At 41.3% G+C, this 21484-nt stretch overlaps 2 protein-coding genes across 2 annotated transcripts; one reads left to right on the forward strand and one right to left on the reverse strand.

Annotated features, from left to right (window-relative positions):
- Positions 1 to 297: 297 nt before the first annotated feature.
- On the reverse strand, positions 298 to 18457 carry LOC124142132. The gene is made up of 4 exons (XM_046510415.2): positions 18144 to 18457; positions 3708 to 3832; positions 2766 to 2884; positions 298 to 454 (listed from the first exon to the last, which is right to left on the reverse strand). Exons 1-4 carry the CDS (start codon positions 18417 to 18419, stop codon positions 342 to 344), a joined length of 633 nt encoding a protein of 210 aa, XP_046366371.2. The 5' UTR covers positions 18420 to 18457; the 3' UTR covers positions 298 to 341.
- LOC124142130 (stress response protein NST1-like) lies at positions 4924 to 7821 on the forward strand. The gene is made up of 4 exons (XM_046510414.2): positions 4924 to 5223; positions 5648 to 5768; positions 5982 to 6027; positions 6707 to 7821. Exons 2-4 carry the CDS (start codon positions 5648 to 5650, stop codon positions 7365 to 7367), a joined length of 828 nt encoding a protein of 275 aa, XP_046366370.2. The 5' UTR covers positions 4924 to 5223; the 3' UTR covers positions 7368 to 7821.
- Positions 18458 to 21484: the final 3027 nt, after the last annotated feature.

A 21484-nucleotide genomic window follows, 5' to 3' on the forward strand; every position in this document is an offset into this window, starting at 1 on the left:
CTAGTCCTGGCTAAGACCGGTTTTATAGTACTAGCCCGCAACCGCAACATACCGCACTTTAACATGGATGAGTCCTTGTTTCATACCCTCAATGTAGAACGCCGGGCAGGATAACAAGTGCCATCTTTTAACGTATTTTTAGTATGGAGCGGCCAGGGATCAAGACTGAAGACTGAAGCTTTATACACAACACTAAGGAGGCTGTTTTAAAATACAATAAAGTCACTGACAAAATATATCATATAATATTCAAGGAATTTTCAATTATGAAACACTGAAAAAGGTGAAGGACATGGGCAGTGACAAATATATTTATTGCCTCACACAGCAAACATAACCCACTACAATAACTGGTCCACAATTGCCCGCCAGTCTTCCAATGCAAGGGACTCCGGGCGACTCACCTGGACAAGTACACGGTTGACAAGTACCATGGGCGTGGAATGGATGCCGCCTGGAGATGAAAGCACCATCAGGTTGCACAATCAAATAATATTATATATAAAATAAATACAGTTCCTTACTTCAGATTTTAAGAGCGCTTCCACTAAACTGATTTTGCATTCAAGAAACGGGTGGCCCAGTTGTCTAAGGCGCCGCGATTCGCTGTGCAGAGTAGCGTCCCTTGGGCACGCCGGAAACCTATGATTGTGAGTTCGAATCCCGGTTCGCCCCGATTATGTTTCTAGGTTTGTCAGCACCATACCCGTGCTCGAGGGTTTCACTGATGTGGTAAATGTCTGAGGCCTGCATCACTGCGGGCTTTCCTCCCACATTAAGCAGACACGCCGTGATATAACTGTAATAGTGTTAAAAGCGGCGTTAAACCAAACTCACTCACTCAATATTACTTAAACACACCGTCATATATAACAGCTTGAGTATTGATGGCTGCGATACTAAACAAACTATCATTGACTGACACCTTTTCATCCAGATTCTCACTCACTCACTCACTCACTAAATCACTCAATTAAACTCATTTCCCATGCAAATCAGATACCCTCGTATTTTTTACACCAACACAAAGTGAGTTAAAAATTTAACGCGGCATCGGCATTATTTCGGCCATCTAGCGACTCCAACACAAAGCACTTCAATAATCATCGATACTCCTCATATGGACTGTGCTGTATACTAAATCTAGAAATACTAAGTTCTTATTTGTCGTCTTTGGCATCTTGGTATTCTGCGTGACGAGCAGATTATAGTGTTCGATCGCCGGGGCGGTCAGGTAGCCGAAGATCCGGGTTCGATTCCCGACATGGGTACAATGTGTGAAGCCCATTTCTGGTGTCCTCCGCCATGATTTTGCTGGAATATTGCTAAACGCGGCGTAAAACCATACTCACTCACTGTTCGATCGCCACGCAGACGACCAGAAGAAGAAGAGAGTGATTCAAACTTTAACGTCGCTTCGGCAGAATTTCAGCCATATAGCAATGAGCACTATCCGAAAAGAGTAAAAGACAAAAAGAGAACTTGAGGCGCATACATGGCCGCAACATGTGAAGTCTTTGCTTGGTCACCTAAGCCAGGTGATGCTGGATTGTTAAAAAGCCAATGTATACCACTTCAGGTATGTATACACAGGGGCAGGTTCTAGACAAGGCGGGGGTCTGACGCTCTCACTCACTCACTCACTCACCCACTCTATATTCTACTCACCCACTCACTCACCCTCGCACTCACTCATCCTTTCACTCATTCACTCACTCACCCAGTCCCTTATACTCTCTCCCACACTTCGAATCCCCGTTGGTCCTGATTACGTTTCTAGGTTTGTCAGCACAAATCCCGTGCACTTGGGTTTCACCAAAGATACAGATATCTAAGACCTCCTCACTCCTTCTCGCACTCACTCATTCACTCAAGGCACACACATTTTCACATTTTTCAGCTGAGACCTATGTTGGTAACGCCGCACTCAGCAATATTCCAGCTATATGACGGCGGTCTGTAAATAATCGAGTCTGGACCAGACAATCCAGTCATGAGCATCGATCCACACAATTGGGATCGATGACATGCATCAACCAAGCCAGCACTCCTGACCACCCGATCCCGTTAGTCGCCTTTAACGGCAAGCATGGGTTGCTGAAGACCTGTTCTACCCCGGATCGTCACGGGTCTGAGACCTATGTAATAGCCCAACCTGGGTAATTCTGCATGTTATTTACATCCATGTAATATTTTTATTCAGATACCATTATCCTGCAAATATACACTGATGTACATTGTAAATAACCTCAGGGTTGGTATAAGGCTGCTCGTATTTTATCTGAATTTCCAATCCCCCGCCCGCCTTGAATGTTATTCCGACGTGAAACAATAAAAACATTTCCGAATTCAATTTTCCCTGAAATGGGGAACATTATGCCCCGATGTGATAAAAAAAAATACTGTTACCATTGTACACTCGTGAAAAAACCCCAGGTCGGCCTGATCTGTCTTCAGATACGTGTATTAAGAATTTGTTACAGGAGACTGGTAGCAAGTGTTTTAAACTTTAAATTGTCATAAAATGACCCACACAATAAGTGAAAAAACACTTTTAAATTTGTTATTAATTCTTTTATCTTCTTTCGCCCGCCCGCTCTCTTACTGGTTGAGGTTGGAGATGAAAAACATTTTAAAAAATATGGATGGCCTAATCATATGTCATGTTTTGTCATCACGTTTTCGTGCATTTTTTTATATGCATAATCATAATCATGTGGAAAGGGCGTTTTTGTACAAGTCTCGCGGTGCATGAGTACACTCACGTGAAGCACCGTACTTCCACGCAACACGTGCGTCCTTCTCCTGTGTGTTGTACGTCAGCATCAGCTGGGAGAATACCCCCCTCTCCATCCCCATCGAGGATGCTATGTCGGCAAACTTGCTGAAATTAGTTACATATATCGCTAACAGTTCCTTTACATATTATTTAAAGGCATATTCAATAATGTTATACACGCTTTCGTAGAAATAATTGTAAAACCTTTGGAGTTCAAGGAACGCTTGCAGACAAAAACAAATCCGCTACGACGCAAATACAAACATTTATTTATATTAGAAAAAACTGTAGTGTTAAAACTGAATTTCTTTGTTTGTTTGTTTGTTGTTTAACGCCGCACTCAGCAATATTCCAGCTATATGACGGCGGTCTGTAAATAATCGAGTCTGGACCAGACAATCCAGTGATTGACATCATGAGCATCGATCCACACAATTGGGATCGATGACATGCATCAACCAAGTTGGTTGGTTGGTTTGTTGTATAACGCCGCACTCAGCAATATTCCAGCTATATGACGGCGGTCTGGACCAGACAATCCAGTTTGTGACATCATGAGCATCGATCCACGCAATTGGGATCGATGACATGCATCAACCAAGTCAGCGAGTCTGACCACCCGTTCTCGTTCGTCGCCTCTTACGACAAGCATAGTCGCCTTTTACGGCAAGTATGGGTTGCTGAAGGCCTATTCTACCCCGGATCTTCACGGGCAACAAAACAATGTTGACACAGCTGTTAATCTACAACACATGTCCAACCTTCGTGATCACCAGTCTATGAGTGAGTAAGTAGGTTTAACACCTATTTTACCAACATTGCAGCCGTATCACGGTGGTGAGACATTGCACTCTTAGTGGTCATTAAATTGACGTTCGGATTTAACATCGGACCATGACATGAAATTCTATAATAAACGCCCACTAACCTTATGACGTCAGCTGTTGTTTCGTTGATTGTCGCGCTGTTTACAAAGTTGTCTTTCCGCTCAAACACAGCTGAGAACCAGTCAAACGGACTTCGCCCTGTCAGATGCTCAAACACAAATGCGCCCTGTTCGAAAAAGAAAATACGAAAATAATAACAATGATGCACGTAAAATGACTGAGGTTGCGATATCATTGATATTATTTTGTTTGTATCCGTCACTTATTCAGTTTGACAGTTGAAATTTTGAGTTGTTGGTTACACTCATTCAATGTAATGTTTTTGGACTTAAATGATAACATTTCAATACACTATGCAAGTGTTTAATAATTCAATACTATCTGCCCGTTGATTTAGTTTGAAACAGGAAAATATTAAAAATATCTTTTTCACTTCTTCGTGCATTTCTTAAAGGAGGAACGATCACTTTTCCACTAAATGTCTAACATCCAAAATGCACAGAGCGAACTTTCGGGTAAAACACGAGGCGATTTCCAATTTTAAATATTTAAAACAACAAGGAATTACACAGCTCGAGAATCACCTTAAATGTCAGAAATTGACACATTACTGTAAAGTAGCTGATTCTTGTCATATCAACAGATTGACGTGTGTGTGTGTGTGTGTGTGTGTGTGTGTGTGTGTGTGTGTGTGTGTGTATATTTATTTTCGAACACGAAGAATGCATTACTTATATTGTATATCATTCATTCATTTTTTGGGCTTAAATAATAACATTTCAATACACTATGCAAGTTTTATAATTCAATACTATCTGCTCGTTGATTTAGTTTGAAACAGGAAAATATTAAAAATATGTTTTTCACTTCTTCGTGCATTTCTGAAAGGAGGAACGATCACATTTCCACTACATGTTTCAAATCCTCCAGCATGTGCAGACCGAATATAACTTTCGGGTAAAACACGAGGCGATTTCCAATTTTAAATATTTAAAACAACAAGGAAGTACACAGCTCGAGAATCACCTTAAATGTCAGAAACTGACACATTACAGTAAAATTAAACTGATTCTTGTCATATCAACAGAGTGACGGGGGAAAATATATATATTTATTTTGGAACACGGAGAATGCATTACTTATATTGTATATCATTCATTCATCAGTCTTCACAACCGTCATCACATTGACCTCCATCGGCTCCAATAACGTGATCCATGAACAGGCCATGGTTTTCTCCACCACCCAGACTTCCTGGTGGTCAACCTTGTAAAGCTACGTCATCTCTGCCATGGAGTGTGTCATCGCTTACATCCTTACAAAAAGAGAGTTTTTGTCCTCAGGGAAAATAGTGTCTGTTCCGATGACGTCATAGACAATAACAATGAGATGACGTCATAGAATGGTTCCATGACGACGTCTTATTCGTCCAGCCATGCAGTCGCCTTCACGATATCACAGTGAACAGACGTACATTTAGTGCTCATCCGAAACTTCGTTGTTTGATGTTGTTGAGTGTCTTACTTCATCACAAAGATACTTGCCAAAGTCTATAAGGTAAGGGAGATAATTTGCGTTGATTATTTGTAACGATTATCTTAATTGTCTTGTGGGATGGATGTTGTCGGGAGAAACAATAAAGAAAGGTTATCAGCTTCATTATTTCAGCCGAACCTCGTTGTGTCGAACTTGGCTGTGTCGAGTTCACGGTTGTCTCGAACTCACCTTCCGGTCACAGCTAATTCCTACTATATTTATCACCATTTTAACTCGGATCTGTCGAGCTGGATGTGTTAATTTCCGACTATTTCGAACATATTCGGGAGTCCCACGTATCCAAATAAGCACAAAACTCGACACAACGAGGTTAGACTGTATTTCTCTAAAACATTTAATCTGTTTCAGTGTTAAAATTTAAATATCATAGCTTGTGTAGATACATGGCACCAGTCTGTAGTTTCACATTTATATTGTATTCCAGATGGTCGTGTTGCCACAAGAACGGCTGAAACGTCGGCAGCTTCTTTCCCCCATTCTTGAGGCGGGCGAGGGCGAATCTAACCCATCAAACGTGACACGGGCACAAAAGGAATATTTACTTGGTACGCTGCACGTGTATTCTCATAAATTCAACAGGAAATACCCGAAATACTTGATCTGCGTGACGTATTTTCCGCTGTTGTAAAAATCGATAAATGTTTTGTCAATTTTAGATTTAGCACATTGTCAACAAGATGTGATTGAAAGCAAACCGTTTTTACACAACGCAGGCATGCCGTCGAAATATGTATACACTGTTCCTTGTTTGTTTACAGTTCAATATATGGACTTAAAATCCCAAGTCGGAGATTTGGAGGAAAGGTAAGCACAGCTTTCATGTACTTCGTTCTTGATTGTTTTCGACCGCCTCTCGTGTCTACCCGGAGAGCGGGCCAGGGGTTCGATCCCCGCCCCCACCATACAAAAATACGTCAAAAGATGGTACTTGTTGTTACCCTACCTGCGGAGTCAGTATGCAAAGTCTGTGTCGGGTATTTGTCATGTTAAAGACTGCGGCGTGGTATCTCGGACGGTTTCACTATGAATATAAAACCTCAACGCATGAGAGTAACCAGTCTCGATTATCCCACGAAACAGATTCCATTTGGCTAATAGACTAAACAGCTGTGAAAATTATATGAGTGGGTTACTGAAGGTCAGTGATGACACCAGATGGACACAAAAGGGTCAGCACCCGTCATTTGACCAGACTAGTACATGCAGCCTCACGTACGTACGCACGCACGCGCATGCATGTCGCTATAAAAGCGCAATAATCTTGAAAGGGACTTTAACCTAATTTTACCTCACCTCTTTATGATTCTATTCCAGATCAAATCTCGAGCTATTAAGTTTTAGTACATGTACTTTGTTATGCACGTGGATTGGGAATTGTTCGCTCTTGGTTCTGCGGTTGTACACATTCGGAAAGTGCAATAACCCGCTCTGAGACAAAGTAGTTAAACATTATGTTCTAAACGTTAACATATTTCTTCTTCAGCCTTCTTGATCATCTCTTCAATGAGAACAAGAAACTCCTAGAAGAGAATGAGCGACAGAGGCGAGAAGTGAGCCATGAGAGAGAGTTGCGGCTGAAGGCCGAGGCTGAAAGACAACAGTTCCGACTAGACTATTATAACTATAAACTCAGTTTCACAATGGAGCAGGCTGAGCTCCGGGAAGTGAAGAAAACACTGGAGGAGCTGGCGGGAATGTGGGAGACGGAGAAGAAGGCGGAGGAGGAACAGAGGAAGAAGCTGGAGGAAGAGCTGAAGCAGCTGAAGTCACACCATCAGCTTGCTGTGCATGAACTGGCTGCTCTCCAGCGCCACACTGCTCCTCTGACCTGTCAGACTCCCGGCAAGACACAGCCCAGTCTTCCCTCCGTGGCTCCTCCAGTTCAGCCGAAGAAGGCACACAGACCCTACACGGGACGATCTAAGAACAAAGGTCTGAACAATGCCTCATCTGCCAAGTCGGACCTCCTCGCTTCAGGGGACAGCCTGATCAAGGTCAAGGTTACAAAAGAAAACAAGGACATGTCAAAGAACGGTGGCCGACTTATGGCTAAAGATTCAAAGCAGGGTCAAATTCCTGCCAAGACACCAATCCGAACAACCAAGCTTGTTTCTGTTACAAAGCAGACCCGGAAGATGCGTTAATGAATTAAGACTCATAAAATCGTCCGTGTGAGTGTGTGTGTGTGTGTGTGCGTGCATGTGTGCGTGCGTGCGTGCGTGCGTGCGTGCGTGTAGCATTGAAATTCGACATTGTTGTAAACTATGAACTCCTAATTTCAATCAGTAAGAATAATACACTTCACTGCTGAAAAAAGATCCGCTTTTGTTATTTCTGTATGTGTTGGAATGGACGACGGTGGGGTCACCTCGTGGTTAAAGTGTTCGCTCGCAATGCCGACGACCCGGGCTCGATTTTCGAAGTGGGTACAATGTGTAAGCCAATTTCTGGTGTCCCCCGTCGTGATATTTCTGGAATATTGCTAAAAGCGACGTAAAACCAAACTCACTCACCCACTCACTCACTCTAATGACGGCGTTGTCCAAGATAAACTGGTGCTTGTTAACATCTATCGACACCGACACCGTGATATTGCCAGGACACGCATGTACAGTGGAGAGTTGTCTCACCTTTTCAGCTGCTATGGTACCGTTTACTGAATGGGAACCGAATGAATGTTGTTTTACGCCATCAAGCATACAAAAATATCATGGTAGCCTTTAAATAAATTACGCATTCGCGGAACCAGAGGTTCCCTCTTCTGAATCATACTAAAACCATGACGTATAAAAAGACATAACCAAACTATTTGGTGACATGTTTCACACAAATATACAATTAATTGTCCAATTGTCATCCGAATTATGTCCTAGCATTTGACTCGGTTTAAGTATGGGACTTACAACAAGTGCAATGACGATCGCACGTCAGGTGATGGGATTAACGACACTTGTAACGATGATGGTAACTCTGCGTTAAGTTAAAATGTGGGGCTTAAAGTTTAGTGCTGCGATCGTTTAATGGAGCGGGGCCCGGGTGAGAATGTCTCCAAAGCCGGATGACTGTCGTCCGGGGCAACCAATGAGGATCGGATGGTTTCAACGTTAACCTAGCCGGGACTTACAACTTAGTGCTACGATCGTTTAACAGAGCGGTCCCAGGTGAGAATGTGGCCAATGCGGATGATCGTCGTAAGAGGCAACCAATAAGGATGGGATGGTTTCAACGTACAACCTAGCTGATGGTGTGATATTTGTCGGTTGTTTCTCATGGTGGTAGGTGAGGTGAAATGGGGTTTAACGTTGCGTCCAAGATTATTGCACTTATATAGTGACGTGCATGTACGTGTGTGTGTGCGTTTGTGTGGCTGCTTGTACTAGTCCGGACTGATGCCGATTTATAGTGCTGGCTCACTGAGATACCATGCCGCAGTTTAACATGACTACCCCACTCAGACACAGTCTACTGACTCCGAGCCGACCAGTCCTTGTTTTAGTCCCTTAATGCCGAGCGCCAGACAGGGTAACAACAAGTACCATCTTTTAGCGTCTTTTGGTATGACGCGGCCGGGATCAAACCCGGACATTCCGCTCTCCGGGCGGACGCTCTACCACTTGACCACGGAGGTGGTCCTCTCATGGTAGTACTTACCTCGGGTCAATTATCTAAAGCCAATGTAAGCCTGCCATCATTTAAACGATGCTTACCGCCTCGGTGATCAAGTAGATAGAACGTCTGAATGCAGAGCGGAAGGTGGGTGGTTCAATCCCCGGCCGCGTCATACCGAAAGACGTTAACACATGGTACTTGTTGTTACCGTGACTTGCGCCCGGCATTAAAGGGATAAAACAAGGATCGATTGGTCAGCTCGGAGCTCGGAGTCTGCAGAGTGTCTGAGTGGGGTATTCATGTTAAACTTTTAAACCAGCATTAGTCCGAAACTAATGTCATGTTTTAGGACTTCAATAATAACATTGCGATATCATTAGTATCATTGCGATATTAATTTGTTTGTATCCGTCTCTTATTCAGTGTGACAGTTGAAATTTGAGTTGTTGGTTAGAACCAATTTAATGTTATGTTTTTTGGACTTAAATAATAACATTTCAATACACTATGCAAGTTTTATAATTCAATACTTTACCAAGCTGACTGTCGTTCATTTCCCGATGAACATCAGTATGTCACGTGATTACGCTGTCAATCGCGCGGAGACATACAGAACTACTTTAGGGGAATTCCTCAATGTCTAAAAATAACATTAAAATTAATTAGGGAAAACTGAGAGCGACATCGATTTTGGCTATGATTTAGGCTTCGCGCATCATGAAATTTGCACACGTGAGGCACTGTCTTCATCAGCTGATGAACGTCGACAAATACCACTTCAATCCTTAAATAACTGCTTTTCCCCTTTCGGTCAGTAAGCTGATAAGGACACTACTCTAATCACATACAATGGAGATTGTATTAATTAAACCAGACATGTTGTCAATTAGACAAACTGTCAAAGATACGTTAACCGAGTTCTCTCGGATATATTTCCACAAGTATTTTCAACAATGGGCTAATGTTTCACGCCTATCAGTGTGAATGAATGGCGAGGTCAGTGCACGTCCACCTGCTGCTAATTATATCTGCAAAACTGTACAACAACACGGGCATTCTTAAAGGAACATTCCCACCGGGGCAAATAAGATTATTCATTTCTTATTCAAGTTAACTTTCACAAGGAAAAATGTTTTCTATAAAAAATTCAGGGGGGCTACTTCTCATATATGTATATAATACAAATTCTTAGATGAAAAAAAAGGTGAATTATCAATCCACAAACAGTCTAAGCATAATTCCTAGCAAAATATTAGTATAATATCTGAACAAAATTCTTAGTATAACATAATTGGAACCCATTGCATCTCGGGATATACAATTCGGACTAAGAATTTCTTATCACATATCAAGTGACGTTTTGGATATTCGCTTATTTATAATTAGCAACGAAACCCTTTAGCGATTGCTAAATATAGTAACATCGTTAGCTGTCTGATAGCCGAGTGTGGCTGTGTAATGGTGTCTTGTGGAATTGAGACAATACACTATCTCGGGTCAATGGTCCTTTGCTTATTGTATGGTATCAAACATTTATTTAAAGTATCACCACATTTGGTAACGTTAGTTTAACCATATTTTATTAACATGCAAACGATTGTGCTCGGCCCAATCTCTATGACGACTCAGATGGTCTCTGGAGAGATTAACACTATAAGTTGTAGCAGGATCACTCGGGGTACATGCGACCCGTGAAGATCCGGGGTAGAAAAGGTCTTCAGCATCCCCTGCTTGCCGTAAAAGGCGACTATGCTTGTCGAAAGAGGCGACTATCGGGATCGGGTGGTCAGGCTCGCTGACTTGGTTGAAGCATGTCATCGATCCCAACTGCGTGGATCGATGCTCATGATATTAATCACTGGATTGTCTGGTTCAGACTCAATTATTTACAGACTGCCGTCGTTAGGTTTGGGGGGCTCGTGGTATAAAACCTAACGACGGACGCAAAAAACACCATGTACCCCGAGTGGTCCTGCTACAACGAATTTATCTTACCGACATGTTTTAATATGACATTGTAAAATAATTCAAATACATTCCAAATTGATAGAAAATAGCTGCTTGAATGAGCTGAGGTTAGCTTGCGATATACCATGTGACATCCATTGGCTCAGAAAAAGCATGCGGCTTTTTGCTCTGAAGCGGGACATAAAGGACTTATGCACGTGCAGAAACGTGTAGACATGCTCGTGCAGCCTGTAGTGCTCGTGGCTGGATATAAGAAATGTATTACCCCGCTGAGAAATCTATTCCCCTCCAAGGCGGGTATCACAGTATTTTATCAAGATCACGTGGACCAATCAGATCTCCTCATTCTGACATAGCGGTATCATTCGTCACCACTCGCCCCTTTCCGTAACCTGCAAGAAGACTCGTCCCCCTATCGATGAATGTTATGTGCGAAAATACGACAAACCAATCAGAATGCGTGTATGATTTCAAGTTCTTCGTCAAAGAATCCCTCAGAAATAATTTTTTATTTTACATATGTCTTGCATCTAAAAATATACCAAAGACACAGTTAAATGTGTTCAGTCATACTGTATAATTCCGCATATCCCGATGTGCTTTAAATTGCATCTGAAGTATATATAATATATGGGGAAATATATGTGAACCATTACACAACGGGTAGACAACTGTTTTAGGTATGCCCGTTTGCGCTAAGACGGAACCCGGTCGCAAAAATGGCCACGAGAGGGGCACGAGTCGCTATTCGGCTTGTCCCGGAATAACACGAGTTGGTCACGAATGATGGCGGTATGATAAATATGTTTATTTAAAATTATTACATCAAATGACAGAAGAGAAACGCACTTACATTGATATTGCTCACTCAAATTTTATTCACATTAATATTAACCACTCGTTGGCACGATTAGGGAAATTAGCATGGACAACCTGTATCAACTCAATATTAATATACCAGAAATCTTTCCTTGTTTTAACCCTTTTTTCTAAAATGGGGGTGTTCGCAAGTAATTGCCCAATCAGAAGCAGACCACAACAATCATTTCCTCAAAGCGTCGATAGTCTGAAAATATCCCCACGAACGAGCCCCCAGTCCAAAATACATTACTTCCAGACTTCCATTACTTCTAGACCTTGAACTAAACACAACTTCTTATGTTCAAGAATTGGCTTGTCTCGGGGTTGTATGTCAAAGTCATGTAAAAGAAAAGCAGTTGTGACCACAACAAAGTGTTACCTATAACCTCAAATATGACCTTGACCTTTGATAGAGAGTGTGGTGGGATTTGATTTGTTTTGTTTGTTTGTTTGTTTGTTTGTTTGTTTTTAGCGCCGCACTCAGCAATATTCCAGCTATATGACGGCGGCCTGTAAATAATCGAGTCTGGATCAGACATTCCAGTGATTGATATCATGAGCATCGATCCAGGCAGTTGGGATACGAGGACATGCATCAACCAAGTCAGCGAGCCTGACCACCCGATCCCGTTAGTCGACTCTTACGACAAGCATAGTCGCATGTTACGGCAAACATGGGTTGCTGAAGACCTTTTGTACCCCGGATCTTTACGGGTATAATGACATATGCATTAGCACTTTTGAGAAACTGTAACACTGAACATTTGGATGACATCTTTCAATCTCGTGACCTTGACTTTTGACCTCTCTACATTTGACAAACTATTTCCCCAGGTCCATGTGGAGAAAGTCCATTGTATTCCCGCCCTATTTTATCGAAGAAATATGATGCAACTATTTTGGACAATTACCTCAAACGTGACGTTTGACACGAATGCAATTGCATACCATTTAATGTGGTAGGATTTCTTGAGAAATATGAAACTATATTATAGTTCCCTGCCAACGATCAGAACTCCAGATAAGCTGAGTGCGTATTTGCGTAAAACACGTATTAAATAAAATTAAGTACGCAGACAAATAAAATCCCAGCGTATCAAATACGCAACAAAAACTATTATAAAAACGCTATAAAAATAACATTAATGGGAATATTACAACTGTTAGATAAAATGATCGTGTATCGGCCGATCGCGAAATTCACTTACGGGCAGTTACATTCGGAAAGGCTTGTGCGACAAACATACTGATAGAAGCCGGTTGAAAATCACATCGTAGTCAATGTACAAGTTGTTTCCTAAACAGTCGCTGATTTTTAAATTACTTAAGGGGATTGTTACGAAACAATTTTTCAAGTTCAAATACCCAAATGTCAAGAAACAGGTGGGTAAACAAATTGAAAACCCTCTAACAATTGTGGATACCCCATCAAAACCAAACCCCAGGGTAAAACACCCAAATAACCAAAAGGTTTGAACGAGTCCACATTTTCATCGTTTATACCACAACCTTTCATTTCATGCAGAAACCTACTATATGCCATACTTCATCAAACGCTTTTGTAATACCACAGTATACCATAGAACTGTTTCTCATCGACTGCTGCACACTTGATTATATAATTGGTTGCCTAAATGATGTAGTGACCCGCTTGGAATCCTGATCCGTCGTGATATTGCTGGGATATTGCTAAAAGAATCGTTAAACCATATTCACCCCTGATTCGTATTTGTACAATGACGCATTCTCACGAATTTATTGTGCAAGTGCTTTAACACAATAGGATAAACTTGATTCTGAGATGTAAGATACCGTTCAAATATCATGATTAAATCTGAATTCAGTTGCATAAATAAACATCAGCTCTCTGTGTCGTGTAAGATGCTGCTGTAACTTTTGCCACGATTAAAGTATATTTTCTCTCCTTTTTTTAAAATTTCCCCACCATAATCAAATTTTAGCTGTTACATTATGATGTTGAGACAAACATGTTCTGTCTTTGTTCATCCTACCAAGTGAACACGCATAGTGAAATATTTTATCATAAGTCCAAAGTGAGGGGGTGAGTGTTTTTGATTTGTTTGACTGGTTTGTTGTTTTACGCAAAAGGCGACTATGTCGATGTGCTAACATTGTTGGGAGGGTCGCTTGTAATGGGAGATTAAGATGGCACTCAACTCCATTAACATGCCTGTACCATGCCGCAGGCCCGTGAAGATCCGGGGTAGAATATGTCTTCAGCAACCCATGCTTGCCGTGAAGATCCGGGGTAGAATAGGTCTTCAGCAACCCATGCTTGCCGTGAAAGGCGACTATGCTTGTCGCAAGAGGCGACTAACGGGATAGGGTGGTCAGGCTCGCTGACTTGGTTGATGCATGTTATCGATCCCAATTGCGTTGATGGAGGCTCATGATGTAAATCACTGGATTATCTGGTCCAGACTCGATTATTTACAGACCGCCGTCATATAACTTGAGCATTGGTGAATGCGGCGTTTAACAACAAATCAACTACAGGGGACTATGAATGTTGATTATATTGCAAAACGTATTTAAAATATTTAAAAGTATTTAAAAACGTATTTAAAATATATATGAAAGAGATGCGTCACGGCAAAATTCAACGTGGTGTTTTCGTTCATCATGTCGCTAGTGTCACAATGGCTGTAGCATGGGATTGAATAGTTGAACTGACGCACAAGGGAATTATGTTCAATCATTTTTAAAAGTCACCATAATATTTCAATTCTGAGTATGCTAGGCTCAAATCTGTTTTTAATACCCCGTGTATGTTTTAATACAGTATGTATGTATTTACACTGAGAAAAAAAAGTCAAGATATTGCCCACTTCCGCCTTGGTTAGCGTCACGCCCGCCATTTTGAGGAAACAGGGAGAAGATTAAATTACGCTGACGTCAATGTAGTGAGTAAATGAGGTTTTGACGTCTACCAAACCTGAGACTTATTCCTCAAGCGAGTGATAATGGGTGAGTGAGTGAGTGAGTGAGTGAGTGAGTGAGGGTTAATGCCACTTTTAGAAAAAAAATCAGCCACAGCGGAGGACACCAAGAATAGGCTTAACTCCTCGCATACAAGTGTTGGGAGTCGAACTCGGATCTTTGGCGTAACAATCGAATACTTCAAGAACAAAGCTACCCCATATACAAATCTACACTCTCACTTCCGTTGTCACGTTTTACTTCTCTGGGAGACCGAAAATGAATGTGTGTCTGTATGAGTTCGTGTGTGCGAGTGTGTATGTGTGCGTGTACGTGTGTGTGCGCGCGAGTACGTGCGAGCTTGGGGTGTGCGGTGGGGGTGAAGTGGGGTGTGCGTTGGGGGTGATGTGGCGTGACGCTGCGTGGCGAAAATATAAGCTTCTCCAAATTCCATAATTAGACCAGATGTTCAATATTAATCTCACAGTATCGGGCATCAATAGGAGACAGAAGCTACCTGATTAAAGGGAACGTGGCAGTTGGATTTCAACCATACTTGCATTGTTCTACTGACGCATGCGCACATGGGAACATGGGAACATCTGTATGACATTATCAAGGACGTGTTTTCAATTGTACACCGCCTAAGGGTGATGGTATATAACTGACAGTTATCACCAGCATGCGTCATTACGTCATACAAAACCTCCTACGTGCATCAGTAATACTTCTTCTATTAAATGTCTCTTATCATGACGTAATATTCAATTAGAACGCAGTTTGTTGTTCTATGTAGTGTACACAACATACAGTCTGCTTGATATTCAGGTCAACTCTTTATATATTAGTTAAGGATATAAAATATTAACGCATATATTAGTTTTGGTTTGGTTTGGTTTGTTGTTTTGCGCCGCACTCAGCAATATTCCAGCTATATGACGGCGGTCTGTAAATAATCGAGTCTGGACCAGACAATCAAGTGATTAATATCATGAGCATTAACGCATATATTATTTTTCATATATTTTCAATAATACAAGCCATGTCACTTCCTTCACCACTATATTGCCTTTTACATCCAATGGAATCTGTTTCGTCAGCTACTCGAGAATGGTTCTCAGGTCGCACTTGCCCAAAGGGATCTTAATGCTAAGACTATCGTAAGCCTATGTTTAAGTGGGGGCACGGTAGGCCCAGTCGTCCAAAGCGCCGCGATTCGCTATGCAGAGTTGCGTCCCTTGGGCTCGCCAGAAACCTATGATTGTTGGTTCGAATCCCGGTTCGCCCCGATTATGTTTCTAGGTTTGTCAGCACCATACCCGTGCTCGTGGGTTTCGCCGAAGTGGTATGATATTTCTGATACAGAAACAGACGAGATAATAATCTCTTTATCATATGATGTCATTCTTAACATAATCGAAGTTTAAGTTAACCGGAAACCTTAGAAACCACTAGAGACACAAAGCATGACTACACCGCCCCGTTTATATTGAGTGCTAAATGATTTTGCAGCCATGTTGTGTACATGAGCACTCACTCAACAGGAAACCTCTGTTGAACAATTTGGGGAACTTTATTAAATAGTTTTTGAGCAAGTAAACACCACATGATGCACAGATCATACTAAAAGTATTTCATGCAAAGTGACCTCATTTGCATATTTATCACATCGCAATACAAAGTATATCATTCACTGTGCAGAGTTGCGTCCCTTGGGCTCGCCAGAAACCTATGATTGTGGGTTCGAATCCCGGTTCGCCCCGATTGTGTTTCTAGGTTTGTCAGCACCATACCCGTGCTCGTGGGTTTCACCGAAGTGGTAAACGTCTGAGACCTGCATCACTTCGGGCTTTCCTCCCACATTACGCTGACACGCCGTGATATAACTAGAATAATCTTAAAAGCGGCATTAAACCCAACTCACGCACTCACCCACTCACTCACCAAGTATATCGGATTTGTTTATCGCATCGATACCACAATCCAAAGTATAATAAAAATGTTTGAATCTTATACTTCTTGGCTTATTGGAAATGCGTCAAACAAGTAAATGTGTCTGCCCTACTATAAACGTACATGAACGTTGCAAGAGAAACCGCCCTACCTTGCAGCAAGCGTTTGTATGGGTTTGGAACAGTCTCTATGAGTGAGTGAGTGAGTATGGTTTCCGCCGCTTTTAGCAATATTCCAGCAATATCACGACGGAGGACACCAGAAATGGGCTTTACACATTGAACCCATGTCAGGAATCGAACCCGGGTCTTCGGCGTGACGAGCGAACGCTTTAACCACTAGGCTACCCGACCGCCCCCAGTCTCTATGAACGTAAGCTGAGTTAATGGTGATCATTTGATGGTTTTGAAAGGGCTAAAATATTCGCAACAATAACATTATTCATGCAATTTTGTGGCGGAACAAGTATCAAATCTGTGCAAATCTAGAGATGAAGGGGCGGTCGGGTAGCCTAGTGGTTAAAGCGTTCGCTCGTCACGCCGAAGACCCGGGTTCGATTCCCGACATGGGTACAATGTGTGAAGCCTATTTCTGGTGTCCCCCGCCGTGATATTGCTGGAATATTGCTTGAATATTGCTAAAAGCGGCGTAAAACCATACTCACTCACTCACTGGAGATGAACATTCGACATCTACAGTTGCGAGTGCTCGAGGTGTGTCACCCTAAATACTGGAATACAATGCTTGTCTCGAATAGGCGAAAGACTCAAAGCGACATATTCAAGGCCTTATTGTGTAGTGTGAATTATTACAGTTAGTAAACGATCTTTGAACTTCCCCAGTTTTACTATTTTGGTTTATTTTTGTTTAGGGGAGGCAGTCCCGAATAAGGTCGTACGGAAGCTGGATCAAGAGTAATATAGCCTCTTTTCGAGATTTCCTTACAGCTAAGCAGCTTGGTGGTAGTGTCACTATGAATGGACTGTTGTTGTTAAATCGTTGTACAAACAAAACCCTTTTTCTTTCTGCGGAGGCGCCCCAAAACCCATTGACCATGTGCTCGCTATTATCAGGATTGGTAAATACCCTTGAATACTTTTTTTTATCGTTTATGTTACGTATCAAACAGGCTGATTTTGGAAATTTCGGGAAACATTTTGTAATATTTAACCGAAGCTGATTTCTTAGATGTAGGTAAATACACATATATTGTGAAAGAATTATCTGGGGTCGCCTACTTGCATGTTGTTAAGTTCTCTCTTGAGGTTCGAAAATCGTTCTTTTTGCACTTTTTAGCCAAACTTCTGTACTGTATGTATCGTGTCAAAGGTTTAACACCTGCAATTGGTGGAAAATAAATCATTATTATGGAAATAAAGAAAGGACAGTTGTCGGATCAATATGTCCAAGAACTTTCATCAGGGACCATACAATAGATTTCTGTTTTATGGTCTCTGCTTTCATTAAACAAAATCAATTTTTTCCATAACTTATAACATTGCCAGTCCGAATGGAACAAAATACCTCTACATATCTCGACCTTTCAAATACACACAGAAAACAACATTTTGTAATTATACAAAGCTTACCTTTCCAGCATAAAACGAGTAGGTGAAATATGGTAGTGGGAACATGTGCACGCGGAGCTGCACGGAGTTCTGGCCGTAATGGTCGGCGAGCTGAAGCAAGGGTTCGTAAATAATTCTGCTGTCTGAACACAGCAGATTCAGGAACACGTCCATCTTTACCGGGGCGTCTGCATTGCTTCCCTTGTAAACAAATCCTGGTTCGTCCTTAGGTATCCATAGTTGTGCGGCAGCTGTCACCAACAGCGAAAGAAACAGACAGCTCTTTACAGCGTCCATTGTTGTCGAGTGCGGATGTATTTTGTGAAGCAGACACGGTCTTAAGCTTATATATACACGAAGCCTTTTGCGACTTACCGTATTGTCTCGAAAATGCTGTGTAAAACTTGTGTCTCCTGAAATCGTTTTCTTATGAACCATGAACTAATTGTGGAACTGCTACTGTCTTTAAGGGTATTCTACGACATGTCGTGAACTTGTATGAGTGAGTATGGTTTTACGCCGCTTTTAGCAATATTCCAGCAATAACGGCCGGGGATGCCAGAAATGGGCTTCACACATTGTACCCATGTGGGGTATCGAACCCTGGTCTTCGGCGTAACGAGCGAACGCGTTAACCACTACGCTACCCCACCGCCCCCGAAAACTAGTGTAAGACTATGTACATATTTTATACATACATATTTTATAAAACAGTCACCCCGTTCGGTTCTTACCTCCTTCTCAGCTCCAGTTAGTAGCCTATATTCATCTTCTTTAATCCTCGCGGGTTCCCAATCTTATTTAACATTTCTTTTCGGGGACTTTACATGCATATTAGTCTAATGCCGGCGTCTTAATGGATCGGTGACGTGGTTGAATGCGTGTCATCGTTACACGGGGTCGTGAATCGTTTTCATAATATCAATCATTGGATTGTCTGGTCCAGACTCGATTATGTCCCTAAGGTCGCGTCAAATGGATTAAATATTGTTCGGCGCTAACCAATAAATAAACAAACAAACAACCAAACAAACCTATGTGGGGATCGAACCTGTTTCATGTGTATAAAGAGCAAACACACTCCCATCTAGGCTACACGTGAGTAGGGGCAGGGGTGTTGTGTTGGTTGATGCGTTCGCTCGTCTGTGCGAATGAACTTTAAATTTAAACTGAATATTTCACGAATTTGGTAAAAAGTATGTATTAGCTCACTGTTGTATTTGTAAACGGGAAAACAGCAAAAGGTTTGCCCGCCATCAACTTTCAACAGCAAACAAACCCAACAACTCAGAAATGTGGTACAGTGAATGATAAATCATAATGCTACGACATCAAGTGTGTTACAGTTGATGATAAAACAGAATGTTACGACACCAAACGTGTTACAGTTGATGATAAACACCATGTTACGACATCAAGTGTGTTACAGTTGATGACAAAACAGAATGTTACGACATCAAGTGAGTTACAGTGAATGATAAAACAGGATGTTACAACACCAAATTTGTTACAGTTGATGATAAAACAGGATGTTACAACACCAAATTTGTTACAGTTGATGATAAACACTATGTTACCAATAAATAAGTGAGTTACAGTGAATGATAAAACAGGATGTTACAACACCAAATTTGTTACAGTTGATGATAAAACAGGATGTTACAACACCAAATTTGTTACAGTTGATGATAAACACTATGTTACCAATAAATAAGTGAGTTACAGTGAATGATAAAACAGAATGTAACGACACCAAACGTGTTACAGTTGATGATAAACACCATGTTACGACATCAAGTGAGTTACAGTGAATGATAAAACAGGATGTTACAACACCAAATTTGTTACAGTTGATGATAAAACAGGATGTTACAACACCAAATTTGTTACAGTTGATGATAAACACTATGTTACCAATAAATAAGTGAGTTACAGTGAATGATAAAACAGGATGTTACAACACCAAATTTGTTACAGTTGATGATAACACGGGATGTTACAACACCAAACATATTGCATGTTACAGTTGATGATAAACACCATGTTACGACATCAAGTGAGTTACAGTGAATGATTAAACAGGATGTTACAACACCAAATTTGTTACAGTTGATGATAACACGGGATGTTACAACACCAAACATATTGCATGTTACAGTTGATGATAAACACCATGTTACGACATCAAGTGAGTTACAGTGAATGATTAAACAGGATGTTACAACACCAAATTTGTTACAGTTTATGATAAAACAGAACGTTTTGAAACCAAATGTATTTCAGTGAATGCTAAAATAAAATGTTACGACACCAAACGTGGTACAGTTGATGATAGAACGGAATGTTTTGAAACCAAATGTGTTTCAGTGAATGCTTAAATAAAATGTTACGACACCAAACGTGGTACAGTTGATGATAAAACACACGTTCACGACGTGCGTACAGCGTTCTTGGTGACACGTTCGACCAAGGCTTTAATGTTTAACGTGACAAAGTTTGCTTGTAAAACAAACCGACTCCCTTAAGCCTTCTCACGTTTTGTCACTAATCGGTTGAACGTTGTGTCGACTTGACTTACTGTAGTTGTATAGTTACAGCTCTCCTGGACCACCAACATGGAGAGGGGCGTCGCGGTAGCATGTCTGTACGGGCCTCATGGCGAGGCCAGTAATGGGCTCGTTATACTTTTCGTTCTGGAATCAGTCAAAAGTATTTACGTGTCACGTTTTTGTTCTAAAATGACTCTTGACTTCTGTTTTGTAAATCTGAATATAAAAATATATTTCTCCCTATAACGTCACTTGGACGTTACTATATATTTTGGCTTCATGGCGAGTTTGGAGAATAATTGAATGTTAAAGAGTTATGCCATAATGTATCACCAAATTGATAATTTGTTTGTCGCAATTTGCTTGGCCTTTCTGACGGCCCTTTCTGCCTTTTTTTGTGTGGTGAACTATTTTTAGTATCTGGGTCCCTGTGGAATGTGTTACATATTGTGAGCTGGCGGATCTGGGTGTCATTACATCCTCACTCATCTGGTTTGCCTGACCAAACATCGATTATTTACAGGCCGTTTTGACTTAGCTATAAAAGAAATTCATCATAAATCAATTTTCAACACTGATCGAAAACAGAACAAAACGGCATGTGGAAACATGATGGCGGCCGCACGAAACCATCCCGGTTTATGATTTCGATCTTGAATCCTTATTCAAAGCTCAGCTTCGATGACAAAAAGTACACATACTTAGAGGTGAATGATTAAGAAAGATATTACGTATTTATATATTATGATGTGTTTGTTTGTTGTTTAACACCGCTTTCAGCAATATTCCATCTATATTACGGCGGTCTGTAAA

This window comes from Haliotis rufescens, unplaced genomic scaffold, assembly GCF_023055435.1.
Source record: "Haliotis rufescens isolate VD_foot unplaced genomic scaffold, xgHalRufe1.0.p SCAF_38, whole genome shotgun sequence".
NCBI lineage: Eukaryota > Metazoa > Mollusca > Gastropoda > Lepetellida > Haliotidae > Haliotis > Haliotis rufescens.

What these genes read in the sequence shown, in the direction of transcription:
- LOC124142130 (XM_046510414.2), top strand. Translation starts at nt 5,648, where the DNA reads ATGGTCGTGTTGCCACAAGAACGGCTGAAACGTCGGCAGCTTCTTTCC. An exon ending in ACAAAAGGAATATTTACTTG is followed by an intron (nt 5,769 to 5,981) that starts GTACGCTGCACG and finishes GTTTGTTTACAG; the next exon opens with TTCAATATATGGACTTAAAA. An exon ending in GTCGGAGATTTGGAGGAAAG is followed by an intron (nt 6,028 to 6,706) that starts GTAAGCACAGCT and finishes TTTCTTCTTCAG; the next exon opens with CCTTCTTGATCATCTCTTCA.
- LOC124142132 (XM_046510415.2), bottom strand. Translation starts at nt 18,419, where the DNA reads ATGGACGCTGTAAAGAGCTGTCTGTTTCTTTCGCTGTTGGTGACAGCT. An exon ending in ACTCGTTTTATGCTGGAAAG is followed by an intron (nt 3,833 to 18,143) that starts GTAAGCTTTGTA and finishes TTTTTCGAACAG; the next exon opens with GGCGCATTTGTGTTTGAGCA. An exon ending in GTGGAAGTACGGTGCTTCAC is followed by an intron (nt 455 to 2,765) that starts GTGAGTGTACTC and finishes TTTCATCTCCAG; the next exon opens with GCGGCATCCATTCCACGCCC.